The sequence below is a fragment of the Peromyscus maniculatus genome, chromosome 5 (assembly GCF_049852395.1).
Source record: "Peromyscus maniculatus bairdii isolate BWxNUB_F1_BW_parent chromosome 5, HU_Pman_BW_mat_3.1, whole genome shotgun sequence".
Lineage (NCBI taxonomy): Eukaryota > Metazoa > Chordata > Mammalia > Rodentia > Cricetidae > Peromyscus > Peromyscus maniculatus.
The window spans coordinates 53,334,620-53,360,176 of record NC_134856.1 but is presented as its reverse complement, the minus strand read 5'-3'; the positions used below and the strand labels follow the sequence as shown (position 1 = coordinate 53,360,176).

The window sequence follows — 25,557 nt, the reverse complement described above, 5'->3', positions numbered from 1 at the left end:
AGCCTGGTCTACAGAGCAAGATCCAGGACAGCCAGGACTGCTTACACAGAGAAACCCTGTCTTAAAAAAAAACAAAAACAAGGCCGGGCGGTGGTGGCGCACGCCTTTAATCCCAGCACTCGGGAGGCAGAGCCAGGCGGATCTCTGTGAGTTCGAGGCCAGCCTGGGCTACCGAGTGAGTAGGCACAAAGCTACACAAGAGAAACCCTGTCTCAAAAAACAAAAACAAAAAAACAAAACAAAACAAAAAAAACAACCCCCCTCAAAAAGGGGAGGGGGGCAATATGCATTTAGAATGACATAAATGGAAGCCTGTCTCTCCATCCCTCAGACTGTCTGATTAGAACTGGTAGTCTTTTGGTGTAAAGATTTATGCTGGCTGGCCTAGAAGTCATAGGGATCCACCTGGTAGACTAGGTTGCTGGCAACAGGTCCCAGAATAGACCTGTCTCGACCCCCAATGTTGGAGTTACAGGTACACAGTCCACATCTGGCTTTTTTTACATGGATGCTGGAAATTCAAACCCAGATCTTCATGACTGCAAAGCAAGTGCTCTTACCTACTGAGGCACCTCCCCAGTCCTGCAATGAATACATTCTAGGAGAAACACACCCAATATGTATTAAAGAAATCAGGCAGGGCATACAGGTGTGCAGCTAGAACCCAGCACTTGGGAGACTGGCAAGGAGACTAATCTGTGAAAAGCTTTGTGCTACAAAGTGAAGCTGAAAAGAACAATGGGCTGGAGAGACGGCTCAGAGGTTCAGTGCACTTGTTGCTCTTAAGAAGATATGGGTTCAATTCCCAGCACCCACACATGGCGCACATGCAGGCAAAACACACATAAAATAAAATGAGTAAGCCTTTTAAAATTTTTTTAATTAAAATAAAAAGAAAAGAAGAAAAAAGCACGGAGGGAGTGGTTGCAAAGAAGAAAGTCACTTTTCTTTAAAACTATGATCCCTAAGGCTGGAGCAGTGGCTCAGCGGCTTAGGAGCCCTGACCGCCAGTCCAAAGGACCTGGATTTCATTCCCAGCACTCACATAAGGGTTTACAACCAACTGTACTCTAGTTCCAAGTTTGATGCTGTCTTCTGGCATCTGCTGGCACTAATACACAAGTGATGCCTAGACATACAAGAAGGCAAAAGACCCACAAACATAAAACTTAAAAATTTTAAAAAGTAATAATAAATTATTCCAGTGGCGTGTAGTGGCACTCGTAATCCCAGCACTCAGGAGGTGGAAGCAGAGGAAGAACCACTTTGAAGATAGCCTGGGCTAAAATGCACCTTCAAAACCAGCCTGTGCTATAATATGAAGCCCAAAACAATAAAAATAAAAAGATTCTATCCATTTTCTCACTTGAAGAGACTTCAGAACACAAAGAATACTCAGAATAACATATCTCTATAAACAGGGACTAAAATGTTCCCTCTGTTTTGGCTTTTTTGGAGACAAGGTCTTGCTACTGAAGCCAGGCTGGCCTCCAACTGCCACTCCTCCTGCCTCAGCCTCCTGAGAGCTGGAATTACAGGTATGTGTTTCCACACACAGCCATAATTGTGATATTTCAAAGCCAAGACTTGCAGTCACCCCCAGCCATCAGGAGGATACACCTTAATATCTGTTGGGACTCTGAGCACTCCAAGGACACACTGCAGCAGTCTCGGGAGCTGAAGACCTGTTTTTTGCACCTAAGCACCCAGCTCCTGTGTCTCTTGACTTCCTACCTTCAGCTTGGTGCTGAATAAAATCCACTCAAACCAAAGTCACTAAGGGAAGGGAGGGGGGCTGCATTATTTTTTTAATGCCTTTTTTCTATACTGATAGAGAAAAAGAACAAATTATACAAAAAGTATACCCTAATTACAGCACAGGACACATCTGTCACACATTCCAACACTAAAGCACCACAAAATGGAAATGAAATTTGTCAATAAGAACTCATTTTTAAAAAAGCAAGCAAACAAACAAACAAAAAACCATGAGGTTTTCCCGCTTACATAAAGGTATGGCACCTTTTCCTTCCATCTTTCTTCTTGTGTATATTGTTTTACAACTGGATGTTAATGCATATGTGCCCTTTACTTCCTGTTACTACACAGGTCAGCTACCACTGTTGTGGGTACCACTGCACTACACAGTGTGTCCCTAAGACCTGAGCCCATCTCCATTTAGCCTGTCTGTTTAACTGTACCTGCAATCTTTATGGCTACGGGATCCTCTGAAACTGGAACAAGCCCTTCTTTGACTTCCACCTGCTTTTCAGAGGCCAGGGGAGATGGGACAGGGGGGGAACACTTAGTTTCCACAAATGCCATGGGTGAGGAGGAAGAGGGCTTAGAATCATGAAAGAGGCTAGCCCAGGACTTTGTGGGCTGGCTAATGGGAATGGCCCCAGATGCAGAGAGCACACTATCAGCAGGAAGTGACTGGCTCTCAGGCTTTGCAGGGTCCAAGTCTGTGCTTTCCTCAGTGTGCAACTCTACCCCATTGGCAGCAGTGTCCTCGCCCAAGGATTCAAGTATTTTTCCATTAGCAACTGCAAGATTCTCAGTAGTTTCGGTGCCAGCGTAGGGCTGAGTCACAGCTGTCCTTAGAAGGCTGTCTGCAGGGAGGCAGGGTTGCTCCAAGTCAGTTCCATGGCAGCCCTCGAGCAGCCCTGCAGTCCTGCCATCACCACCTAGTGTTCTGGGGAAAGGACTGTCAGGCACAGGGTCACTGATAAAGTCCATGGGATTCTGAGGGCTGCCACAAGTCCTGGGCATAACTGAAGGAAGCATATCGACCATGAACTCAGCATCCTCCACACCCACGCTGTTCGTGACTGAACTGGCATGGCCGTTGACCAGGGCAGCTGGGGAAACACCCTCATCACCACCATCTTTCAGGTAACTGTAGTATCCAGGGGGGCGCTTCTTCTTCTTTTTACGCTCCCTTTGACCAAGACCACCAGCACCACCATCATTCTCCAAGGTTTCTGCCTCCACAGTAGAGCTGTTTTCCAGAGCCAGGGCCGAGCCTGGGTACTGGTCAATGGAGCTGTAGTTCTCATCTTTTTCTATGCCCTCGGGGATCTTTTTGGAAGTTGTGCAACCAAGAATAAACTCAGGTGCCTGAGGGTTCAAGGTGCTTGAAATACTGTAGCTAGGGGTTCTCGGCAAACCATCACTTGGTTTGATGACTTCGTCAACACCGAACTCAATCCTCTGATGTTCTTGTCCTGCTGAGAAGAAATAATCAGTCAATGTGCATCCATTCCAAGCACAGGGTGCAAGCTAAATAGTATCAAAATCATTCATCCTCTTTGAGAGGTGACACCTTGTATTCTTTTCTGAAACAGTATATGCCTATTTTAATAATCTGTTGAAAATGACATCTATAAAACAAGAGTAAATCGGGGGTATGAAAAATAGAGGTTTATCCTTACCTGTGGTTATCTAGGTAACTAAGAAAGACTTTCAAAAGACAAAAAAAAAAAGTAGAAATTAAATTAAATTTCTAATTAAAAAATTAGTGGGACATGTGATTCCAGTACTGGAGTGGTAGAGGTAGGATTAGGAATCCAAGATCACACACCATTACATGGCAGCCGTACTATATAAACAAAAAAGTATCTCATTGCTTAAAAATATTCCTCAGACATACAGTTCAGTGGTAGATAGCATCCTTACTCGGCTTTAATCACACCTTGTTTAAAGAAAAAACAAAAACAAAAGCATATTGGCTCACATCTGTAATCCCAGCAAGCAGAACCGAGGCATGCGAAGTCCAAGTTCCAGGCAGGACTAGCCGGTGAGACCGTGGGCCTCCCTGCGAATGGACTTCCTCGTGCTTGCTTTATGCCCAGGCTGAGAAAGTGTGGGCTCTGAGAGCACAACCTGAGACACTTGTGCATCAGCTTCTCCCTAGAAGCTGCAGAACCATGAGCTCTGAGGCAGAGCCCTGAGGCAGTCTGTGTGCAAAGTCAGGCCCTTCCAGTGCCCTTCTCTTGGCTCTCTTGGATCCCTCCAATGAACACCATAACTGAGGTCTAGATGTGGCCCTTGCCTCAACAGCAGCTAACTAGTAACTAAATTCACCCTGGATTGACCCCAGAAGTGGTAAAGACACTTTCAGGCCTACAAAAACAAGTTAGGAGTGAAGTGAACTTTGGGGGAATCTGAGACAGGATTAACTATGTGGCCCAAGGATCACAGGTATGCAACAATGTACCATTGCAAGTTCCAATATTCATTGTTTTTAGTTAACCTCACCCTGAACCTCCCATACATGTCAAGGTGAACAGTGTATCTTAGTCCGTGAAAGAAGACTACTAGAATCAACTATGTCCTTTCACATGGAAAACCACTGTTGTTTGATATTTTGGTGAAATGGTCATGTATATTAAATTAATGAAAGGAAACAAGACTTCAAGTCTGGTATAGGTTAGCAATAGTTTTCAAGTCCTGCATTTCAAGGACAGAATTATAACCCCAAAATTGTGTTCTAAGTATGTTTTGTTCTAGAGGGCTTAAAAGACTTTTCACAGGAAGGGAAAAAAAAACCCCGCAGATTCATCAAGAAGGCAATGACACGCTAATTAGATAAAGGAGGAAGAGGATGTCCATAGCTGGGATGGGAAGAAAGGCTATCCTGTACCAAACAGTGACTGTAAGACCACAGCAGGTTTGCCTCTGTTTGCAGCTGACCAATGAGCAGTTTTGTTTCCTCACTTTGAAATGGATTACCAAAGAGTAAAGACTTCTATTACATCTGGAGGCAGAGGTCTATTCCACGATGCTTCCAGGTACATCTAATCCACAATGCTTGGAGGTACCAGGCACAAACACTGAAGTGTGTGTGTTTGAAGGAAGACTACCCTTTGAGACATGTATACTGTGAAGTCATTCAGAATTACTGTGCTCTGTGCTATGAAGCTTACAGAAGATTGACTGTTCCCAACAGAAATTGCCTTCCACATCCATTCTTAATCTCATCAGGGAACACTATTCTAGGATGTGACACGGTATCAGAGAAACACTCTAGCATCTACCCACCATGGTACTTCAGGATAGTTCTTATTCTCACAAGGGTACTGACAGCAGAAAGCTCAGACTAAGACCCGTCTTCAGGTGAAGAAAGGAGAGGCCTGCAAACATGCCTCTGAAGAGGAGTCAACCCCTTGGCGTGTGGGCAGTATGTCTGCCAGGGAAGGAGAACAGCTAGAAAAATAAGGGCGTTCCAGGCTGGGGATGGATTGGTAGTTAAGAGCACTGGCTGCTCTTCCAGAAGACCCATGTTCCGTTCCCAGCACCCACATGGCAGCTCATGTCCTCTTCTGGCTTTTGTGGGCACCAGGAATATACTTAAAAGGTATGCCACACACATAATTTTCTTTAAAAAACAAAAAACAAAACAAAACAAAACAAAACAAAAAAAAACAAGGGCATCTTAAGACAACATTTCTCAAAGTGAGTTTCATCAAGGACATATACCTCCATGGTGTGTTAGAAATTTCCCAAGCAGGGAAGACAAAGTTCCTGCTTAGGGAGTTTACATTTGCTGACAAGACCAACGTGAATTATCAAAGATTAACAGTGCAAAAGAAAGGCAAGAGGACCAGGCGGTGGTGGTGGCGCACACCTTTAATCCCAGCACTCAGGAGGCAGAGCCAGGCGGATCTCTGTGAGTTTGAGGTAAGCCTGGTCTACAGAGCGAGATCCAGGACAGGCACCAAAATGAAAATGAAAATGAAAATGAAAATGAAAATGAAAAGGAGAAGGAAGGAAGGAAGGAAGGAAGGAAGGAAGGAAGGAAGGAAGGAAGGAAGGAAGGAAGGAAGGAAGGAAGGAAGGAAGGAAGGAAGGAAAGAGAGAAAGAGAGAGAGAAAGAGAAAGAAAGAAAGAGAGAGAGAGAGGGAGGGAGGGAGGGAGGGAGGGAGGGAGGGAGGGAGGGAAGGAAGGAAGGAAGGAAGGAAGGAAGGAAGGAAGGAAGGAAGGAAGGAAGGAAGGAAGGAAGGAAGGAAGGAAGGAAGGAAGGAAGGAAGGAAGGATAAATGAATGAATAGCCCCCTGCCACCCCCAAAGAAAGGCAAGAGGGATTGCAGATGTGACTCAGTGGGAGGCTGACTGGTCAATACAAGAAAAGACTGAGAAAAGTTTATGAGCATACTGTTGCAGTGGGGTATGGTGACACCCTTTAACCACAGCATTCCCACGGAATCTATGCAGAGAGCAGCAGAACTTCAACAGTTAACTTGATGGACAGCAAGGACACGCTGATTCAAAGTTCAGTAACTGCCTAGAAAGAGTGGCAGATAAAGGGCAAGGCACAAGGTGCCCTGAGGTCACCTGCTGTGACTGCCGATGCTGGGAGGCAGAGGAGAAGGAAGCACTTATGTCATGCATTCTCACACATACTGAAGGGTCACAGCATTTTAAACAGACACTAGGCAATGACAGACATTCAGAAATGAATGTGGTCCCCGTCACCTACTGCTGGACAGTCTTAAAGGGAGGCAGACTCATTATGGTGGTATGGAAGACTCTGTGGCAGTAGTTCTCAACATTCTAATGCTGCGACCATTTGATACAGTTCTTCATGCTGTGGTGACCCCATCCATAAAATTATTTCACTGACACTTCATAACTAATTTTGCTACTGTTATGAATTACAACATAAATATCTGATATGCCAGATATCTGATGTGACTCCAAAGGGGTTATGACCCACAGGTTGAGAACCACTGCTCTATGGTGAGAGAACTAAACAGGCTTTAGAGAAAAGAGCCTTTGAGTGGTCCTAACAACTAACTGTGCAAGCAGGCATTAAGACTCTAGAAGCAGCCAGGCTGCTGAGGCGCATGCCCTTAATCCCAGCACTTGGGAAGCAGAGCCAGGTGGAGCTCTGTGAATTCAAGGCCAGCCTGGTCTACAGAGTGAGATTCAGGACAGGCACCAAAGCTATACGGAGAAACCCTGTCTCAAAAAAAAAAGGGGGGGGGGGCTCAGCGGTTAAGAGCACCTGCTGCTCTTCCAGAGGTTCTGAGTTCAATTTCCAGCAACCACATGGTGGCTCATAATCCTCTGTAATGAGATCTGGCACCCTTCTTTGGCCTGCAGGGACACATGCAGGCAGAACACTGTATATACAATAAATAAATAAATAAATAAATAAATAAATAAATAAATAAATACTCTCGAAGCATTTTCAGCAAAATTAAAGCCAGACTTAGGAAGAGAGAGCAGAGACTGGAGACAAGGAGCCGGTTAACAATAAGTGGGAGGAGATGCATACAACCCAACACCAAGGCAGGGGACAAGGCCATTGACAAGCGAGAAGAGTTAACACACGGGAAGGAACAGACCACTGCAGGTACAAACGTGTAGATACTCACTACACGCAAAGCAGAGACAGATGCTCCAAGGGACCCAGACTCCTGGAGTTGGACACCAGCAGATTAAAGAGCAGGTCGCTTCTAGAGCTCTATTCGATTTGCTAATTGTACTAAGCTATTTGTTACTAAACCTGCCCGTTCCCTTCAGATCTCCTATTACAGCTCACTGAAGAACTGTTAACATTTCTATTAGTCACTTGCTGAGATGTTACTGTAGAAAAGGCCAGCTAAGTATTTTCAAGCTTATACGTCAACCTAATTAACACACTATCATGAATCTGACATGCTAACTAAACATGGAATCCAATCCCTGGCTCTTAAAAAAGTGATTTTCTTTTAGATCCTTGGAAGCCACCAGGAACCTTATCTGGTCTGGTTGAGTTTGGGCCTGTGATGACTGCACAGCCAAGATGTGTTCAACACCAGTGCTATTCAGAGTCACATATGCAGGCCTCTCCTTTCTTCATCTGAAAGACGGGTCTCAGTCTGAGCTTTCTGCTGTCAGTGTGCCTCTTGGGAGAATAAGAACTATCCTGAAGTACCATAGCCCACCCTCAAATAAATGAATCAACTTTTAAGTGGGGGAAAAAAAAGATATGAACCAATGGAGGACATGTCTGCAGGTTTCATGCCCACCTAGCACACGTGATCCAGCTTACCATCTGGTAGTTCATCTTCAGCCTGTATGCCACACAGAGTCCCACTGTATGGAGGGAGCTGTGTAAGAAATCAGAAAGCAAATCTTAACAGAGGATTAAAACCCAACATAAATCATTGCATTAATTCAATATTTCCTGTAAGTTCCATCTCATGACATCACTTTCCCAGAAAGACACACATAAAATCTGGTAAAATCTGAATCCAACAGTTTAGGAGTGCTTTCAATTATTTACCATTACTAAATACACTGAAATGAGGCTGGAAAACTGAAAACAGACTCCTGATGTGTACAGGCTACACCGAAACCCTTCCAACACATCCTGCCTGCCTTTCTTCCTTCCACAGGATGTATTACGTCAGTGGTGAGCCCAGATCCTGTGCTGTCCACCCACTGGTGGAAATGGCCGTTCTTGGTTGTTCAGTGGCGAACAGCAACACAGCCGGCAGATGTAGAGCCCGGGCTTTGAACAGATGGCAGAAAGAAGCCCATAGGAAGAAAGGGCCTGGAAACTGTGGCTCCCTTCTTATACAGTGTCCCGTGCAACTAAATTAATAGTTTGAAATCACCTTTCTTGTTTGGAAGAAAGAAAGCATATGCCTGGCTACGTCATGAAAACCACAGAAATTTTATGAACCTCTCAAATACTTCTCCCTGCCAACTCCACATTTATGTAAGAGCTGGGGATGTTTGAGAGGTGAGTAGACAGAACAAAACAACACTTGCTGCAGCATTTCCGTCTGGTCACTAACATCCAGACACAGCCCAATAGTCTGTGGAGCCTGGGGTGTGCAGCTTAAGGTCTCTAGCTGGTGCTCATGCCAATCACTATCTGCTGTTTTAGTGGTCTCCAATGGACTCTTTTTTTTTTTTTTTTTTTTTGGTTTTTCGAGACAGGGTTTCTCTGTGTAGCTTTGCGCCTTTCCTGGAGCTCACTTGGTAGCCCAGGCTGGCCTCGAACTCACATAGATCCGCCTGCCTCTGCCTCCCAAGTGCTGGGATTAAAGGCGTGCGCCACCACCGCCCGGCTTCCAATGGACTCTTAGGTAGCCAACGCAACAGTTATAAAAGGTGAGCTTACTCCCCCCCATGGTAATGACAAATAACAAGAAAACACAGTGACTAGAAAGGAACCCAACCACTCAGAACTTGGCGCCAAGAGGCAGCCCAGTACTGAACACCTTGACACACAAGCAAATCTCTCCACATGTCATCACTGACAGCACACAGAAGCAGTGTGCTGCAGCAATCTCAAGGAAGCTTCTATGTGGGGGAATGTCTTTCTGTATGCTGTGAATATGTTATTCCCACTGGTTAATAAATAAGCTGCTTTGGCCCATGGCAAGGCAGCTTAGAGGCAGGTGGAAAATCCAAGGAAAGAGAAAGGCAGTGTCTATGGAGAGACGCCAGCCTGTGGCCCAAGGAACAACATTGCCAGCAGACTGGTAAGCCACAGAACAAGTAGCAAAGCATAGATTAATAGAAATGGGTTAATTTAAGTTATAAGAGCTAGTTAGCAAGAGGTCTGCCATAGACCATACAGTTTGTAAATAATATTAAGCCTCTGAGTGATTATTATATAAGAGGCTGCGGGACCTTGGGACTAGGTGGGACCAGAGAAACTTCTGGCTACACTTCTAAGCCAAGTCCTTTCTCTCTACAATCACAGAAGAAAGACCAGACACCCTTACATAGAAAGTCTGCTGTCAGTGGCACTAGAATGGCTCCCTGGAGACAGAAATCTGTGAGGCACAGAAAGGTGTTAAGAATCAATCCATTCACACAAAAATCACTGTGACACTGGGAAACCTTTTGAATCCAACTCTGGGGAGGGAGGACCAGTCAGTGGTGGTGCATGTGCCTACTGGGAGGGTGGAACACCCCAGGAGTTCACACAGCAACTTCACTTGTAGTGTGCAGAGATGGGGTCTCTGGAAAGTAGTAAGGTAAGAGCGGATAAGTCAGTAGGGTAGAACCTCCATTACTAACCCCTTTTATTATAAGAGGGACAGACAGTAAACTACCCGGACTATGCATCAGATCAGCACAACACAAGCCACCAACTCCTACACCCCCAGACCTTGTAAGGCCAGAACTCTTAAGCTAGTTATTCTCAAAACAGCTACCCCACATGGGGCAAGACATGTTAATGGCACTAGCATCATCAATAATATGGCTGAGAAGGACAGTGACAGTGAAAACAATGAACAAAGGTTCCTAATACTCCTGTTCTCAAAGACCCCAGGAGGGACTTCTGGGACAGCAGACAAATAGGGAAGGCAGGCTAACTGTTCTTAACAGATCACCACCATCAAACTCTGGGGCAATACTGTAATTTCATGTAAGCTTCTTTATAAAATTCCATTTATTATTTACTGGGATAGTGGTGGTGGTGTCAGTTCTCTCATGACACAATATGGATCCTAGGGACTGAACTCAAGTCATCAAGCTTGGCAGCAAGGGCCTCTCTACCCACTGAACCATCTCTCCGGTCCTACTATCATTTTCAGTCAAGTGTATTTAAAGCATTTTACTTTAAGGACTGGTTGCTGAACAAGTCTAGCAACCTGAGTTTAATACTGTTTGACCTCCACAACTGGACTCATGTCCCATCCACCCCCATACACAATCACAGAGAGTCACCTACCTGCCTCTGCTTCCTGAGTGCTGGGAATAAAAGTGTGTACCACCACATCCAGCAAAAAATGGGTTTAATTACTTTAGACTGGCTAGATTGCTGCCATCCCTGGGACCCACATGGTAAAAGGAGAAAACCAACTCCCACAAGTTGTCTTCTATGTCCACAGAGCTCTATGGCACACACACTCAGAGACATGTGCATACACAAATTAATTTTTAAAAAATTAATAGGCATGATGATGCACACCTATAAACCCAGTACTCAAGAAGCTAAGGCAGGAGAATTGTTATGAGTTTGAGGCTGGCTTGTACTATAGAGTAGTAAGACTGCTGTGGGATGTTCTGTATGGCAAATGTGTTGCTCTGATTGGTCAATAAATAAAACACTGATTGGCCAGTGGCTAGGTAGGAAGTATAGGCGGGACTAACAGAGAGGAGAAATAAAGAACAGGAAGGCAGGAGACACTGCCAGCCGCCACCATGACAAGCAGCATGTGAAGATGCCGGTAAGCCACGAGCCACATGGCAAGGCATAGATTTATAGAAATGGGTTAATTTAAGATATAAGAACAGTTAGCAAGAAGCCTGCCACAACCATACAGTTTGTAAGCAATATAAGTCTCTGTGTTTACTTGGTTGGGTCTGAGCGGCTATGGGACTAGCGGGTGAGAAAGATTTGTCCTGACTGTGGGCCAGGCAGGAAAACTCTAGCTACGTAAGACTTTAAAAAGAAAATCATATATATATTTATATATACTGACTTTGACTGCTGGTCTGAGGAAATCGTAACTGTGTAATGATTGCAGCCAGGATATGTTCCAGCATGGCAAAAAAATGTGATTACTTTTGCGTCCATGTGTGTGGCATCTTTCACCCAATGAACTACTGCCACCAAGTTAAGACCTTCTCTTGTGGCAGCAGATATAGTAAGCAAAATGGGACAGAACTATCCAAATGAACCAAAGCTTTCCAATTCGGCAGGGTGGTGGCGGCGCACTCCTTTAATCCCGGCACTCGGGAGGCAGAGGCGGGCAGATCTCAAGGCCAGCCTGGCTACAGAGTGAGTTCCAGGACAGGGTCCAAAAAGTGTCAAGTTTGGTGGCTCACACCTGGAATCCCAGCAGTCAAGAGGCTGAGGCAGGAGGATCACCATGAGTTCAAGACCAATTTGAGATACATAGTAAGTTTCAAGCCAGCCTGCACTACGAAGTAAAATTCTGTCTCTTATACATCAAACTAAAAATTTAACTCCCCACACAAATGTTAGAAACTGGAGACAAAGCAGGATCAGCTTCTTCTGTGAACCGTGTGAGCCTGGGGCCCTGCACAGGGTAATGTTTCTAGCTTCTTCAAACATTCTCAAACTTCCTCAGTCAAAAGGCCTCAGGAAACACAAACCCCTAATCTGAAAGCCAGCCAATTAAGGGGGCTGAAGACATGTCTCAGCAGCTAAGGGTGCTTACCTCTTTTGTTGTTGTTGTTGTTGGTTTTGTTGTTGTTGGTGGTGGTGGTGGTTTTTTTGTTGTTGTTGTTTTTGTCCTGGATCTCAATCTGTAGACCAGGCTGGCCTTGAACTCACAAAGATCCGACTGGCTCTGCCTCTGAGTGCTGGGATTAAAGGCGTGCACCACCACCGCAGCCCGGCCCTTACTCCTCTTGAAGAGGACCCATTGTCAATCAGTTCACAACAGCCTATAACTCTAGCTCCAGGAAATCCAACACCATGGGCATTGTACACTCAAGTACACAAACCATATGCAGACACACACATACATATAATTAAATAAAAAAAAAACAAAAAAACAATCTAGCCGGGCGGTGGTGGTGCATGCCATTGATCCTGGCACTTGGGAGGGACAGAGAGGTGGATCTCTGTGAGTTTGAGGCCAGACTGGTCTACAGAGTGGGTTCCAGGACAGGCTCCGAAGCTACAGAGAAACCCTGTCTCAAAAAATTAATCTAAGGCGGAGCTTAGTGGTGCACACCTTTAATCCCAGCATTTGGGAGGCAGAGGCAGATCTTTTTGAGTTCAAGGTCAGCCTGGTCTACATAGTGAGTTCTAGGACAACCAGAGGTAGATAGGGAGATGCTATGCCAAAAACAAAAACAAAAACAAAACCTTAAATGACAACTAACAGCCTCATCTGTACCTACACACACACACACACACACACACACACACACACACACACACACACACTCCCACCTGTGCCTACAGTCTGAGCTATGGTGCTGGGTGATCTGTTCGGTAACACTTGATGTGTGTGTTGCTTCTGATACTAAGATCTGAGCATCTCCTGGAATAAACACTTTTTATGCACCAGTAATAAGATAATGACTGGGGTTCACACATCGACTAAAATACCTAACTATTCTCTACTAGGGAGATCTACTTGCAAGTCACTGCCCATAAACCAGAGCATAGCTCTGGAAATACCAGCAATCCTTATAAACAACATCAATATTTAAGATCTCACACACAGGGGGCTGGAGAGATGGCTCAAAGGTTAAGAGCACCGACTGCTCTTCCAGAGGTCCTGAGTTCAATTCCCAGCAACCACATGGTGGCTCACAACCATCTGTAATGAGATCTGGCGCCCTCCTCTGTATACATAATAAATAAATAAATCTTTAAAAAAAAAAAAAAAGATCTCACACACACACACACACACAGAACTCGCCTGTTTGTTTCTCCCTGGCACCCTATCTTATGGGGCAAGTTTTTAAACAAGCACCTAAGATAAGCACAAAAGCTCTTGGCTGTGATGGTTTACACTTTAACTCTCCCCGTCCCTGTGCCCGTGCCCCCATGCCCGTCGTGTGTCTCCCCCCCCATCCCAGTTCTTGACCTGAGATACAGAAGAAAGTGCTTCACTAAATGTTTATAGCCCTCAACATATGGAGAATAGAGCCAGATCCTAAGCTATACCACAGTCATAGGCAGGAACATGAACATATACCATTTTACTTGCTAGAGTATACAGTGGCCCATGTCTTTAATCTCACCACTTGGGGACAGACACAAGTTGATCTCTGTGAATTCAAGGCCAGCCTGATCTACTTAGCAAGTTCCAGGCCACAGTGAGACCCTGTCTCAAAAAAAAAAAAAAGTGTATAGGGGGGAATCTATGGGACAGAAGGCCACAGAAGTGAGACACCATCACATACTCCCTTAGGAACCCATTAACTCAAACAAGCAGCCCTACACTAAACTAATATAGTGTAATAAATAAATTACAATGTGTGTGAGGAACCTACTGAGCAATTAAAATCAGAAAGCAGGTGAAGAGGTGGCTCAGCACTTACACAGAGTTCAGTGCTCAGCATCAACAACATGGCTCACAACCATCCATAACTCCAGTTCCAGGGTATCTGATACTCTGTTCTGATCTCCATGGGCAGCCAAGCATGCAAGTGGTACATATAGATACAGGCAAAACACTCAGACACATAAAACAATCTTTAAACAAACAAACAGTAACAACAACAAAAGAACAAATGTATAATCCTAAACTTGGCGTAAAGTGAACTGTAAAGGGACAATCTTAAAGCATACAGCCCTCAACACTTCCTGTGGACACAGAGTGTATACTGCCCACCCCAGCAGTCACTACCTCTGGGAAAGGTAGGCAGGAAGAAATAGGGGTTCAACTGTGTGTGCAAATATACTCGCATCTTCAAAATTTAGAGCAAATACAAGAGCTAACAAGTGGGTCCAGCACACTCCTGGTGTAGTCTCTACTCATCTACGCATTAGGACTCTCGATTAAAGAGAAAGTGAACTGTCAAACATTTCTACACACATGTGCATGAAAACAATTTTTCTTACCTCAACTGAAGAGCGAGGAGTCACAAAAAACTGATTGAATTCATCAGGGCTGAAATCGCCAAAAATATACTGAAAACAGTAAGAATACTTGATTAGATTCAATATACACATTACTTATCTTTGAAAAGCCACATATTTTTACAGTGTTTGTCCTATGAAACATTTGGTCTAGAATCCCCCAAATCCTTTTCAATAAGTAATGAGGAGCTTCAAGCTGAAAGCTAAAGTTCCTAAGGGTGGTATTTCCCCACGACATGCAAAAAAAGGCCACCTAACCTCTTCTATAAACTGTCAAAGAACAAGGCTGAAAAGCTTATTTTGAGTCAAGTCAAGTGTGGTCACAGAGCATGGTTCACCTTTTCACCTCCATTTAGCTTTTAGCTGAGTCACATCATTACCCACCTTCATTTCATTTTTCCCTGACAAAGGACAGCAAAATTCATAGAAAAGTGTCAGTGATCCTGACTAACAATCTTTAAAGACATGTTATTTATTCTAAACATGAACTAGAATAGGACTCAGATATGTATTGTTAGAATTCCTAGCACTCCCCCAGCTATATTAATGCACATGCGCAGTCCAGCAGTCAGGCAAGATGCTTAGTCATCCTAGGGCCTTGCGTCCTACATAATCCGTGCACTGTGTGATCACGTAATTTACTAACAGCATGATCTGTAATCTATGCTCATGCGTGGCATAGCTATGTAAGCCCATATGAGCGTGGGGGTGTGGGGGATCTATAAAAGAGGGTTCCACATTTTTCTCCCCTCTCTTCCTGCACGGTCATTCCATGGGCCTATGCACATCTTTCCTGTTCCCTTTCCTTAATAAACTCTTACAGTGGGTTTTGTTGTACCTCATGGCTTTTCTCATACAGTAAACAGCACCACTTATAATAAATGATACATATGGTAGATAAAACCCTCTAGCTTCATAGAGTTCTGGGTGTGATCTTCCCTGACAGGATCTGACATAGCTGAGTCTGCCAGGTGGCCACCAGCTCCTAGGAGCTTCAAGAAGTCTACCACTAACAAGTATCATCATGGGATTTACACAGCATTCATTTATTCATTCATTCAGCCAGTAACCTGCTATGTGTAAAACTCAGGACTGAGGGTCAAAGCAGAGGTGAGTCTAGAAATGACTTACAGGGAAGTTTATAAACCTGTGTTCTGTAAACTAAGTATTACAGTAAACAATACTCATTATTATGCAAAAAGCCACTGTTGGGAAGAGCATTTCCTGAGGCCATTTGGCTCTGTCTACCAAAGCCATAACAAACACTGAAAACAAAGCTGTCCTCACATAATACTCACATACCCTTGACCAAGTCTACAAGGGAACTGGACTGATGGCAATGGTGGAAACATTGAGATTCGACACAGTTTGGAGTCTTCTTATGAAATGCTTTGGGACTCGGCCTCTTACCAATCACTTACAACATGGGAAAGCTTATATTAACATCACTCCTGGTATGGCCAGTGAAAAGCAACAGAAGAAACACAGTAAGAAAGGAACTATCCTATCAGAGAACAGAAGGGTGTGAAAACCAGACTAAGTTCAAAATACTAATTCAAAAACTCAACTTGTTTTTAGTGGCAGAAGCAGTGTATACAGCAACAGGGCAGTTTTGAAAACTCAAGAAGTACTTTTCCCTAGAATGCTATGATATTTATTTTCATAGAATTCCATCCTATAAATATTTTACACAAAGTATGTAAAACTTTCTCTGCCAGGCGGTGGTGGTGCACGCCTTAATCCCAGCACTGGGGAGACAGCGGCAGGCGGGTCTTTGTGAGTTCGAGGCCAGCCTGGTCTACAGAGTGAGATCCAGGAAAGGTGCAAAGCTACACAGAGGAACCCTGTCTCGAAAAACCAAAAAAAACAAAAAAAAAAAAACTTTCTCAAAGACCAGGGATGTGGTGGCTGAGTGGCAAAGCACATGAAAGACCTGGGTTCAACGTCATCACCGCTAACATCCGAACACCTGCGTGCAGTTTGTAGATCCCACTAAATGAACTATGGTAACAAACAGGGATGGATACAGAAGTAGGATCCACGGAACTCAGAGCCACTAGTGAGAACTACAGCTCCATCTCAGGGGGAGGAGCAATGCGCAGAAAGCCATCCCCTTTGGAGCCTCTTAGGAATAAGAAAGACTGCAGACTTACAATGTAGGGAAGAGGTGTATGGGTGAGAAATCTGACATGTTGGATCTTCTGGAGTTAGAAGTTATGGGTGGCTGCAAGCTGCCTGATGTGGGTGGGTGCTGGGAGCTGAACCACTGAACCATCTCTCCAGCCCGGAAATGTTCATTTAAATTACACTTCTAAACACACTTCCTAATGTGTTCATACGCAGGAAGTTTTTTTTAAAGAGGTGGCTTTAATCCATTACAGGCTAAAATCTAAATCTTAGAAATGTACAAGTAGACAGAGAGGAACCAAGATCACATGCCTTCCAGGCTGGACTGCAGAATCCAGGCTCCTTCACTGGAGAAGGAACTAAGTGCTTAGAAGACCCCAGTGGAAATCTCTCCTGGTACTTTCATTTAGTTCATTATTTGTCCAGTATCACTTGAAAAAGTCTGCTCTAGTGTTTTTCTTACAGATTCAGACCTGGGCATAGTGTCATATGCCTTTAATTTTAGCACTAGAGAGGCAGACAGGCTCTATCAGATCTCTGTTAGTTCAAGGCCAACCAAGACAGCATGTTACAGACAGACAAACAACAGACAGAAAGCTTCAATATATGACTGAACAAAGAAGCCTCCAGCACCCTCGCCGTGTGAGGAGAAATAAAAATGCACATTTTTGTTTCCAGAGGCTCTGGACCTATAACCCAGTCTGACAGAGATCTATGGCTGTGTACAGTTGCATGTTGGGGGGGAGGGGGTTATTTTAGAATTTTTGTTGTTAAATCATGTTTTATTCAAGAAACTTCTTAGGGGCTAAAGAGATGGCTCAGTGGCTGTTCTTGCAGAGAACCTAGGTTCAATTCCCAACATCCAATGATGATACACAACTGTATCCCAAGTTCCAGGGGATCCAATACATTCTTCTGGCCTCCATGGGCACCAGGCATGCACATGGTGCACAGAAATACATTCAGGCAAAAAAGAAACTAATTAAGATGTCAGTATAGCACTCAGGAGGCAGAGGCAGGTGGATCTCTGTAAGTCTGAGGTCAGCCTAGCCTACAAGGTGAGTTCCCCGACAGCCAGGGCTGTGTAGAGAATCCATCTCAAAAAAAACAAAATATGAAAAGAAAGGAAAAGATGTGTTGGTATAAATAACAGAATTCACTTCCAGACATGCTCAAATCTACCCCTGCAAAGGCATTAACTGTGCATGAGTGAAAACTTCATCAGACGACACTCGGCTGAAAACACTCAATCCATCTAAGGATACCATGAGAACTGTTAACTAGAAGGTATGTGACACCAAATACCATTTAGTGAATGACAAATGGATAGCCAGGGCTGTCTGAAACTCCATCCTGACTCTCTTCCCACTGGTTCATGTACATCAATTGGTAACTCCATCAAGACACATGAAGCACATCCTCCTGCTGTAATGAAATCTATTTTCATGAGTTTTTGTAAGTAAGCCATCATACCACTAATATAAAAGGTTTATTTCAGTTTTGCTGAAGCCAGAAAATGATGTTCTGCCATCTGGAGCATCCACTTCAGAGGAGCCTGGGTCAGGGTCTCCACCTATTGTGAATACATCCACATAGGCCTTTTCTATGCACCAGCTTTGCTCACACAAAAATCATTTTGATGGGACACAGTAATGATATGTGTAATAGAAGCCCTGATGCTTGAGGAAGTCATTGTCAAAGGTCAGAAAGATGAAGACACTGAGATCTGAGGCCAGGGGACTCATTTAAAAATGGGGGGGGGGGGCTACAGCTGTACTGGATACACAAATACATCTGTCTAACCAAAGTGACTCATACGTAAGTGGTAACCAGTTAAACATCCCCTTGGAAGCTGCATAGACAGCCCAGGAGTTAAGAGCACTTGAGTTTCATTCCCAGCACCCACATGGTAGTTCACAAGCATCTGTAACTGCATTTCCAGGGAATTCTTCTACTTCTTCTGACCTCTGAAGAGCACATGGTACATAGAAACATGGGCAGGTAAAATATCCACATACATAAAATAAATGAAAAAAATTAGGAGTGACTCTGAAAAGCATTTATATCACTATCACTATTGTAGAGTGTTGCTTAGAGAACAAGCCTTAAAAACAGTTTACACTTATAGGAAGGAGAAAAAGGAAATTACAATATGCTGATAAAACTGCAAAAAGCAGAGGCCAAGCTCCAGGGAGTGGCACACACGAATAATATAAGAAAAGAACTGGAAGAAAGAAAAGAAAAAACATCTGCTCAGAAATAGTCTCTTCCCAGGGAAGGTCGAGAAGATGCTCCAGGTTCACCAGCAGAAGCATAAATGAGAATATAGGAAACTAGTGTCTGCCAGCAAGGGAAACTTGAGGGCTGCCATTACTGCATGGCACTAGGGGGCACTAGAGAACAGCATTCTCGGCCCCTAAACTAAAGACTTCGCCTCTAGAAATTCAATTGAATATGTCCACTGCCCTCAAATTAATAATGTCCTTTGCCTTTTGAAAAGGTTCCTGGTAATTTGAGGGGCAGCTCTGAGACAAATAATCAGCTGACACTTTGCTCTCTTCAGTACTTCTCAGTTTCCAAGGGAGATGGGCAGCCACCACAAGCTCTTAGCACAGTCTCCCTCCCACTGCAGTGTACAACTATGTAGGCAGGCTGAAGGCTGCCACAGCCAACAAAGGGGTCCTGGTCAGTCTTCCTGCTATCTGGGAGGTTTGGGCCATCCTTCGAAGCAACAGATACTGTGAGGGGGCAAAGCCTTCATTCCCTCTGCAGAAGATAAGCCAGGTCAGGTAGCTCCAGACTTCTCGCCAACTGACAGAGCTCATAGGTGGGGTGGGGTGAGGCTCTGACCCGTGTCCCAAGCATGGTAAACACAAAACAAAACAAGCAAAAACAAGAAAGAAGGGGAAACATGGACCTGGAAACAGCACACCAATACCTGCTCAACAGGACCTTAACTAGAAAAAGGCCACCACTGAAAAGGGGAAGTGAGCCGGTGTGGCGGTGCACGCCTGTGAACCCAGTGCTCAGGAGGCAGAGGCAGGTGGAATCCCGTGAGTTTAAGGCCAGCCTGGTCTACAGAGCTAGACAGCCAGGGCTACACAGAGAAACTGCCTATAAAAAGAGGCCCACTCTGGAGTGGTGTGGTGGCTTGGGAAACACCTGAAGGCGACCCTGCTGAGTCCATGCAAACCAGGAGTCTCACTGACATAACAGTATTTATTTTACTAAGCACCACCTACGCCAGGTGAACTGTGTGAGGCTGGGGATAATCTGAGCAGATGCCAAGGACTCAGGACATCACAATATTCACAGGCTGTCACAATACAAGTGAACTGCAGGCTGATGAGTGTTACAAATAGCAGGGGAAACGCTGTTCATTTCTCCCCTGACTGAGCTGCATTCATCCTGCTTTGCTTTCTGGGAAGAGGGTCCTGGGCAGAATGGAACAAAGCCATTAGCATTACAAAGCCATTCTCCCAGACAGCAACACCCAGCTTTGGAGAGCAGTGTTTCAGTTTGGTGTTAAAGTAAAGTAGCTTTGTATGCATATTTTATTCCAACTACTAAAATTCTGTCAGGCTTTAAATGGGCTAGCTGCATATTCTTGGTACTCCCATTGAAAATTTGAGCTAAACTGTTGCTACAGACGCAATCTCAAAATTAGAAAGCATGATTCATGTAACAAAACCCCACTGTTAGCAGCTTCCCAGTCCTTTCTATAGAACAGCAATGGCTGCTCACAAAACACACTCACTATGCTAAAACTGCTAAGAAATACAACAGTGGACTAACTGGGAAGCGAGTTCCAACTATTTTCCTAACCACTACACTTACCTTGGAGCCAATCTTAAGAGAAAGGGAAATGGAAAAGAGGTAGATAAATAAAGGACAAAACAGTTACAAGTCATCTTCCTGGGACAGGGCTGAGGAATGAGCTCGGACCAGCAGACACCAGTTCCCTGGAAGGGTGAGAACTTTGGGGGGCATGGAAATACTCTGTAACTATATGTGTACATGTTCACTGTGGTGGCCTGCTCCCCTTGAAATCTCTACCCCAGCCCTTGGCCAAGACCTCACCAACTACTGACAAATGCTGAGCAAAACCATGGTGTTAATTACAGTCGGCTACACAAGCAGAAACTTGTAGGCGTCCTGTGTTCTACAGGATTCCCCACTGAATGACATAGCTAGAACCAAACCAACAGACTCAACAACTGAAGGTCAGCTACCAGGAGGTCACATCAATAAACTTTCACTCGAAAGGCAGAGGCCATAAGTGACCTAGCTTGCTGGCTTTCCCAATAGTCTGCTCAAACACCCTGAGAATCTAGAGCACATAGTGAACTGTAAGCACCTCTCCCCACTTTAAGATGGAAGTGATAAAGAATCTCCCCTAGGCTCAGCAGGTGCTTACTGCCAAGCCTCAGTTCAATCATCCTAATCTTCCCAGTAGAGGAAGAACCAGCTCCCAGAGTTGTTCTTTGACCACCGTGGTACCAATAAATAAATGCCCCCCCCAAAAAAAAAAAAGATGTTTTCTATGGCCAGGGTTACACAGCTTCACAGAAAAACCCTGTCTCAAAAAAAAACAAAAACAAAAACCTAACCAAAAAAAAAGTTTTTAGGGGCTACAGTGATGGCTCAGGTTAGGATCACTGGCTGCTCTTACAAGAACCCAGGCTGAATTCCCAGTACCTACAGGATGCCTCAAAACCAACACCTATGACTCCAGTTCCAGGGGACTGAATGCCTTCTTCTGACCTTAAGAGTACCAGGTACACATATGTGCAAATAAAACAAGTATTTTTTTAGTAGAAACTGTAACCTGAGACCTCAGAAATTCTCTACAGGAATATGTGGGCCCCAGGATCTGGGCATCCATAAGGAAAGAGCCAACTGGCCATCAGTGCTGCTTCCTGCCCAGAAGCAGGAAACCAGCCCATCTTAAGAGTTGAGCACACAAGGGCCATGCCTGTAACAACTGATTAGTGGCTGGGGTGGAGTCCAAACCTCACCCCAGCTTTTAAACACAGAAGGCTGATGATGGATTCTGACTTGCTTGAGTTCAGAATATCTGAATGGGGGCAATTCCAGGGCCTAAGAGAATGCTCTTCCACTGTCAGTTCTTGAGTAAGAATGGGGGAAACAAAATAGAAAACATGAAGGTAAGGAGTTATTTCTTTGTGTAGTTATATGGCCCGTTTATTCAATGAATGGATGGACTGACAGACGGAATCTTTGAGCCATACCAATCATTAGCAAAGAAAAAAATAAATCACTTTTAAAGCCAGGTATACTGGCTCATGTCCTTTAGCCTACTTGTAGAAGAGTAAGGTAAAAGGATTGCCAAGTTTCAGGCCAGCTTGGACTATATAATTGAGTTTAAGGCCAGCCTGGGCCAACAGTGTGAGACCCTATCATTAATTAATTAAAAAAATAATGCCTTTATTCTCAGTGCTCAAGAGGCAGAGGCAGGCAAATTTCTGAGTTTGGGGCTAACCTAGACTAACTACAGAGTTATAGGACAACCAAAACTATGTAGAGACCCTGTCTCTAATAATGACAACAAAGGGGCTGAAGAGATGGTTCAGCAGTGAAGAGCATTGCTGGACTTCAGTTCTCAGAGCTTACACAAGGTGGCTCACAACCAACCATCCATCCATAACACCAGTTCCAAGGAATCCAGCATCCTCTTCTGGCCTTCACAATCACTGGGCATGCATGCAATGTATGCAACATACACGCAGGCAGTGGGAGTTTGAAGCAGAGTGGCCCCCATAGTCTTATATATTGGAGTCCTTAGTCCCCAGCTGGTAGAATTACAAGTTGTGTCACTGGGGGTGGGCTTGCAGGTTTCAAAAGCCCACACCATTCCCAGTAATCAACCAACACTCTCACTCTCTCTCCCTCCCTCCCCCTTTTCCTCTGCCTCGCACCTGTAAGTCAGGATATTCTCTCCTAGCTACTGCCCCAGCACCATGCCCGCCTGCTTGCTCCTTGACAAGATGATGGAACCATGAGCCCCAATAAATGTTTTCTTTTATAAGTCACCTTGACCATGGTGTCTTAACACAGAAACAGAGAAGACACAGACAAAACATTAACTAAGACTCTTTAAAATCTTAAGAATCTTAAGAAATTTCACTTCCTGTCCACAATTTTTAAAAACAAACCAAAAGGTAGTGATTCCCAATTAATTAAGAAAGAAAAAGTGGACCGGGTAGTGGCGGCACACACCTTTAATCCCAGCACTTGGGAGGCAGAGGCAGGCGAGTCTCTGTGAGTTTGAGGCCAGCCTGGTCTACAGAGTGAGTTTCAGGAAAAAGGCACAAAGCTACACAGAAAAACCCTGTCTCAAAACGGAGGGAGGGAGGGAGGGAGGGAGGGAGGGAGGGAGAGAGAGGGAGGGAGGGAGGGAGGGAGGGAAGGAAGGAAGGAAGGAAGGAAGGAAGGAAGGAAGGAAGGAAGGAAGGAAGGAAGGAAGGAAGGAAGGAAAGAAAGAAAGAAAGAAAGAAAGAAAGAAAGAAAGAAAGAAAGAAAGAAAGAAAGAAAGAAAGAAAGAAAGAACTAATTCCTCTTATTTTCTTTTTTTTTTTTTTTTTTTTTGGTTTTTCGAGACAGGGTTTCTCTGTGTAGCTTTGCGCCTTTCCTGGAACTCACTTGGTAGCCCAGGCTGGCCTCGAACTCACAAAGATCCACCTGCCTCTGCCTCCCGAGTGCTGGGATTAAAGGCGTGCGCCACCATCGCCCGGCAAATTCCTCTTATTTTCAATCCAATGGTTACAATCCATTTCAGCTCTCATAATCTCACTTGTTATCTAGACATAGCAGATTAGCTGGCAGTCTCTTACTAACCAAAATGCCCGGCCCCTTAACAGACTCAAGTGTTGGCAGATGGATGATGGACCTGAACAGTTTATCACCAACTCTGTTGGCTCCAAAGACATTTAAAAAAAAAAATGGGGAGCCGGGCAGTGGTGGCACACACCTTTAATCCCAGCACTTGGGAGGCAGAGCCAGGCGGATCTCTGTGAGTTCGAGGCCAGCCTGGTCTACAGAGTGAGTCCCAGGAAAGGCGCAAAGCTACACAGAGAAACCCTGTCTCGAAAAACAAAAAAAAATGGGGAATGTGGACTTTTGTTGTTATTTGTGTTTTGTCTTCCGTGTGTGCACAAGTTCTTGTGTATGTACAGGCCAGAGGTTGACATCGACTGTCTTCTTCTATCCTTCTGCTCCTTACTTTTTGAGACAGAGACTCTCACTGAACTTACAGCTTGCTGTTCTGGCTAGACTGGATGGCCAGTGAGCCTCCTGTCCACCTCCCACCCAAGAGCTGAGATTACAGGCAATTGCTGCTACATCCAGCTTTTTTTTTTTTTTAAAGATGTATTTATTATGTATCCAGTGTTCTGCCTGCATGTATGCCTGCACTCCAGAAGAGGGCACCAGATCTCATTATAGATGGTTGTGAGCCACCATGTGGTTGCTGGGAATTGAACTCATGACCTCTGGAAGAACAGCCAGTGCTCTTAACCTCTGAGCCACCTCTCCAGCCCTACATCCAGCTTTTTTGTACTCAGCTGCTGGGGACTGACCATGGGCCCTTATGCCTGCATGGCAAGTACAATTCAGTGACTGAACCATGGTTCCCACTCACTAGAATATACAGACATCAGGTCCACTACCTGAAGAATACACATACACACAACATTTGGCATATGATTTCAAGAACTGTGCAGACCCTCTATTGTTCCCATAGTTCTACCTGACCACAGCTACTCAAGGGTACACTCATAGGCCAGCAGTGTTGGCATCACCCAAAAACGTATGCGGCCCTGTGGCCCAAGCCAGACTTACTGAATCCAAGCACATACCCTAACAGGCATTTACCTTTTTTAGATGAAGCCCTGTTGAGCTATGCCTGTGTAACTCCGTGGCCCTAATATAAAGGAGTGTTACCTTGCACTCTGCTACAGAGAACTGTCTCCAATTCCACTAAACTATTTGAGTGACCACTGATTATCTTAGTCAAAGGTGCATTTCAAAGCAAAAGGAAGGTTCACTATTAATTGTAGTAGACAGTTGTAAACCAGGGCATAAAACCACTCCTAACTGTGGATAGACAGAAATTAGCTTGGTGCAATGAGCTGTCCCTGTACCTACCTACCCAGCCTTGTGTCTCAGAAACCTCTTCTGCTTTTGTCCCTCAAATAAACAGCTCTCCCACCCCTTGCTCTGATGAATTCCCACTTGTATAAGATGCAGGAAGCCCTGGGTTCCATCCTCAGCACTATAGAACAGGACATGGCCACCCACACCCGTGATCCCAGCACTATAGAAGTGGAGGGAGGACAAGGTCATTCTCAGGCACAGTTCAAAGCCACCTGGGCTACTAGAGTTCCTGCCTAAAAAAACTTAGGTGTCCAACACAGAAGGAACAGAGAAAATGTGTACACACACAACAGACATCCTCCGGCCCAAGGAAGAACAAATCTATGTCATTTGCAAAAAAATGGACACTGCTGGAGATCATGTAAAGCCAGTCTCAGAAACATCCCACGTTCTCGCTCATCCATGGATCCTTGGCATTAGAGATATATGAACCAAGGATGTGAAGGAAGGAAGAAGGGAAACTAGGAAACAAGGAACCTAGTGGGAAGGCAAGGGGGAAGGGGAGGCTTCAGGGGACATCTATGATTATAACAAATGAACCCCAACAAAGGCAGAGGAAAGAAAACAAAAGCTGGGTAAATGTTTGGTGAAGGATATTAGTTACACAAAACAACTCACAAATAAGACTGACTAAGATTCCTGCTCTGAAGACAGTGGCAAGACTGCAGGTTCCTCAGGGCCACAGTTCCACCTATGGCTAAGTAAACACTAGCACTGAAGGGACAAGG

At 44.6% G+C, this 25,557-nt stretch overlaps 1 protein-coding gene across 2 annotated transcripts in view; it reads right to left on the bottom strand.

Annotated features, from left to right (window-relative positions):
* Usp10 (ubiquitin specific peptidase 10) overlaps positions 1–25,557 on the bottom strand; it is a 60,978-nt gene that overhangs the window by 24,036 nt on the left and 11,385 nt on the right. The window contains exons 2-4 of one of the 2 annotated variants that reach the window (XM_006990163.4): positions 14,510–14,578; positions 8,042–8,099; positions 2,202–3,230 (exon numbers count right to left, since the gene is read on the bottom strand). In XM_006990163.4, coding sequence (XP_006990225.1) covers positions 2,202–3,230; positions 8,042–8,099; positions 14,510–14,578 — 1,156 coding nt within the window. The remainder of the gene's footprint in view (positions 1–2,201; positions 3,231–8,041; positions 8,100–14,509; positions 14,579–25,557) is intronic. The other variant, XM_006990164.4, reaches the window with a different exon arrangement.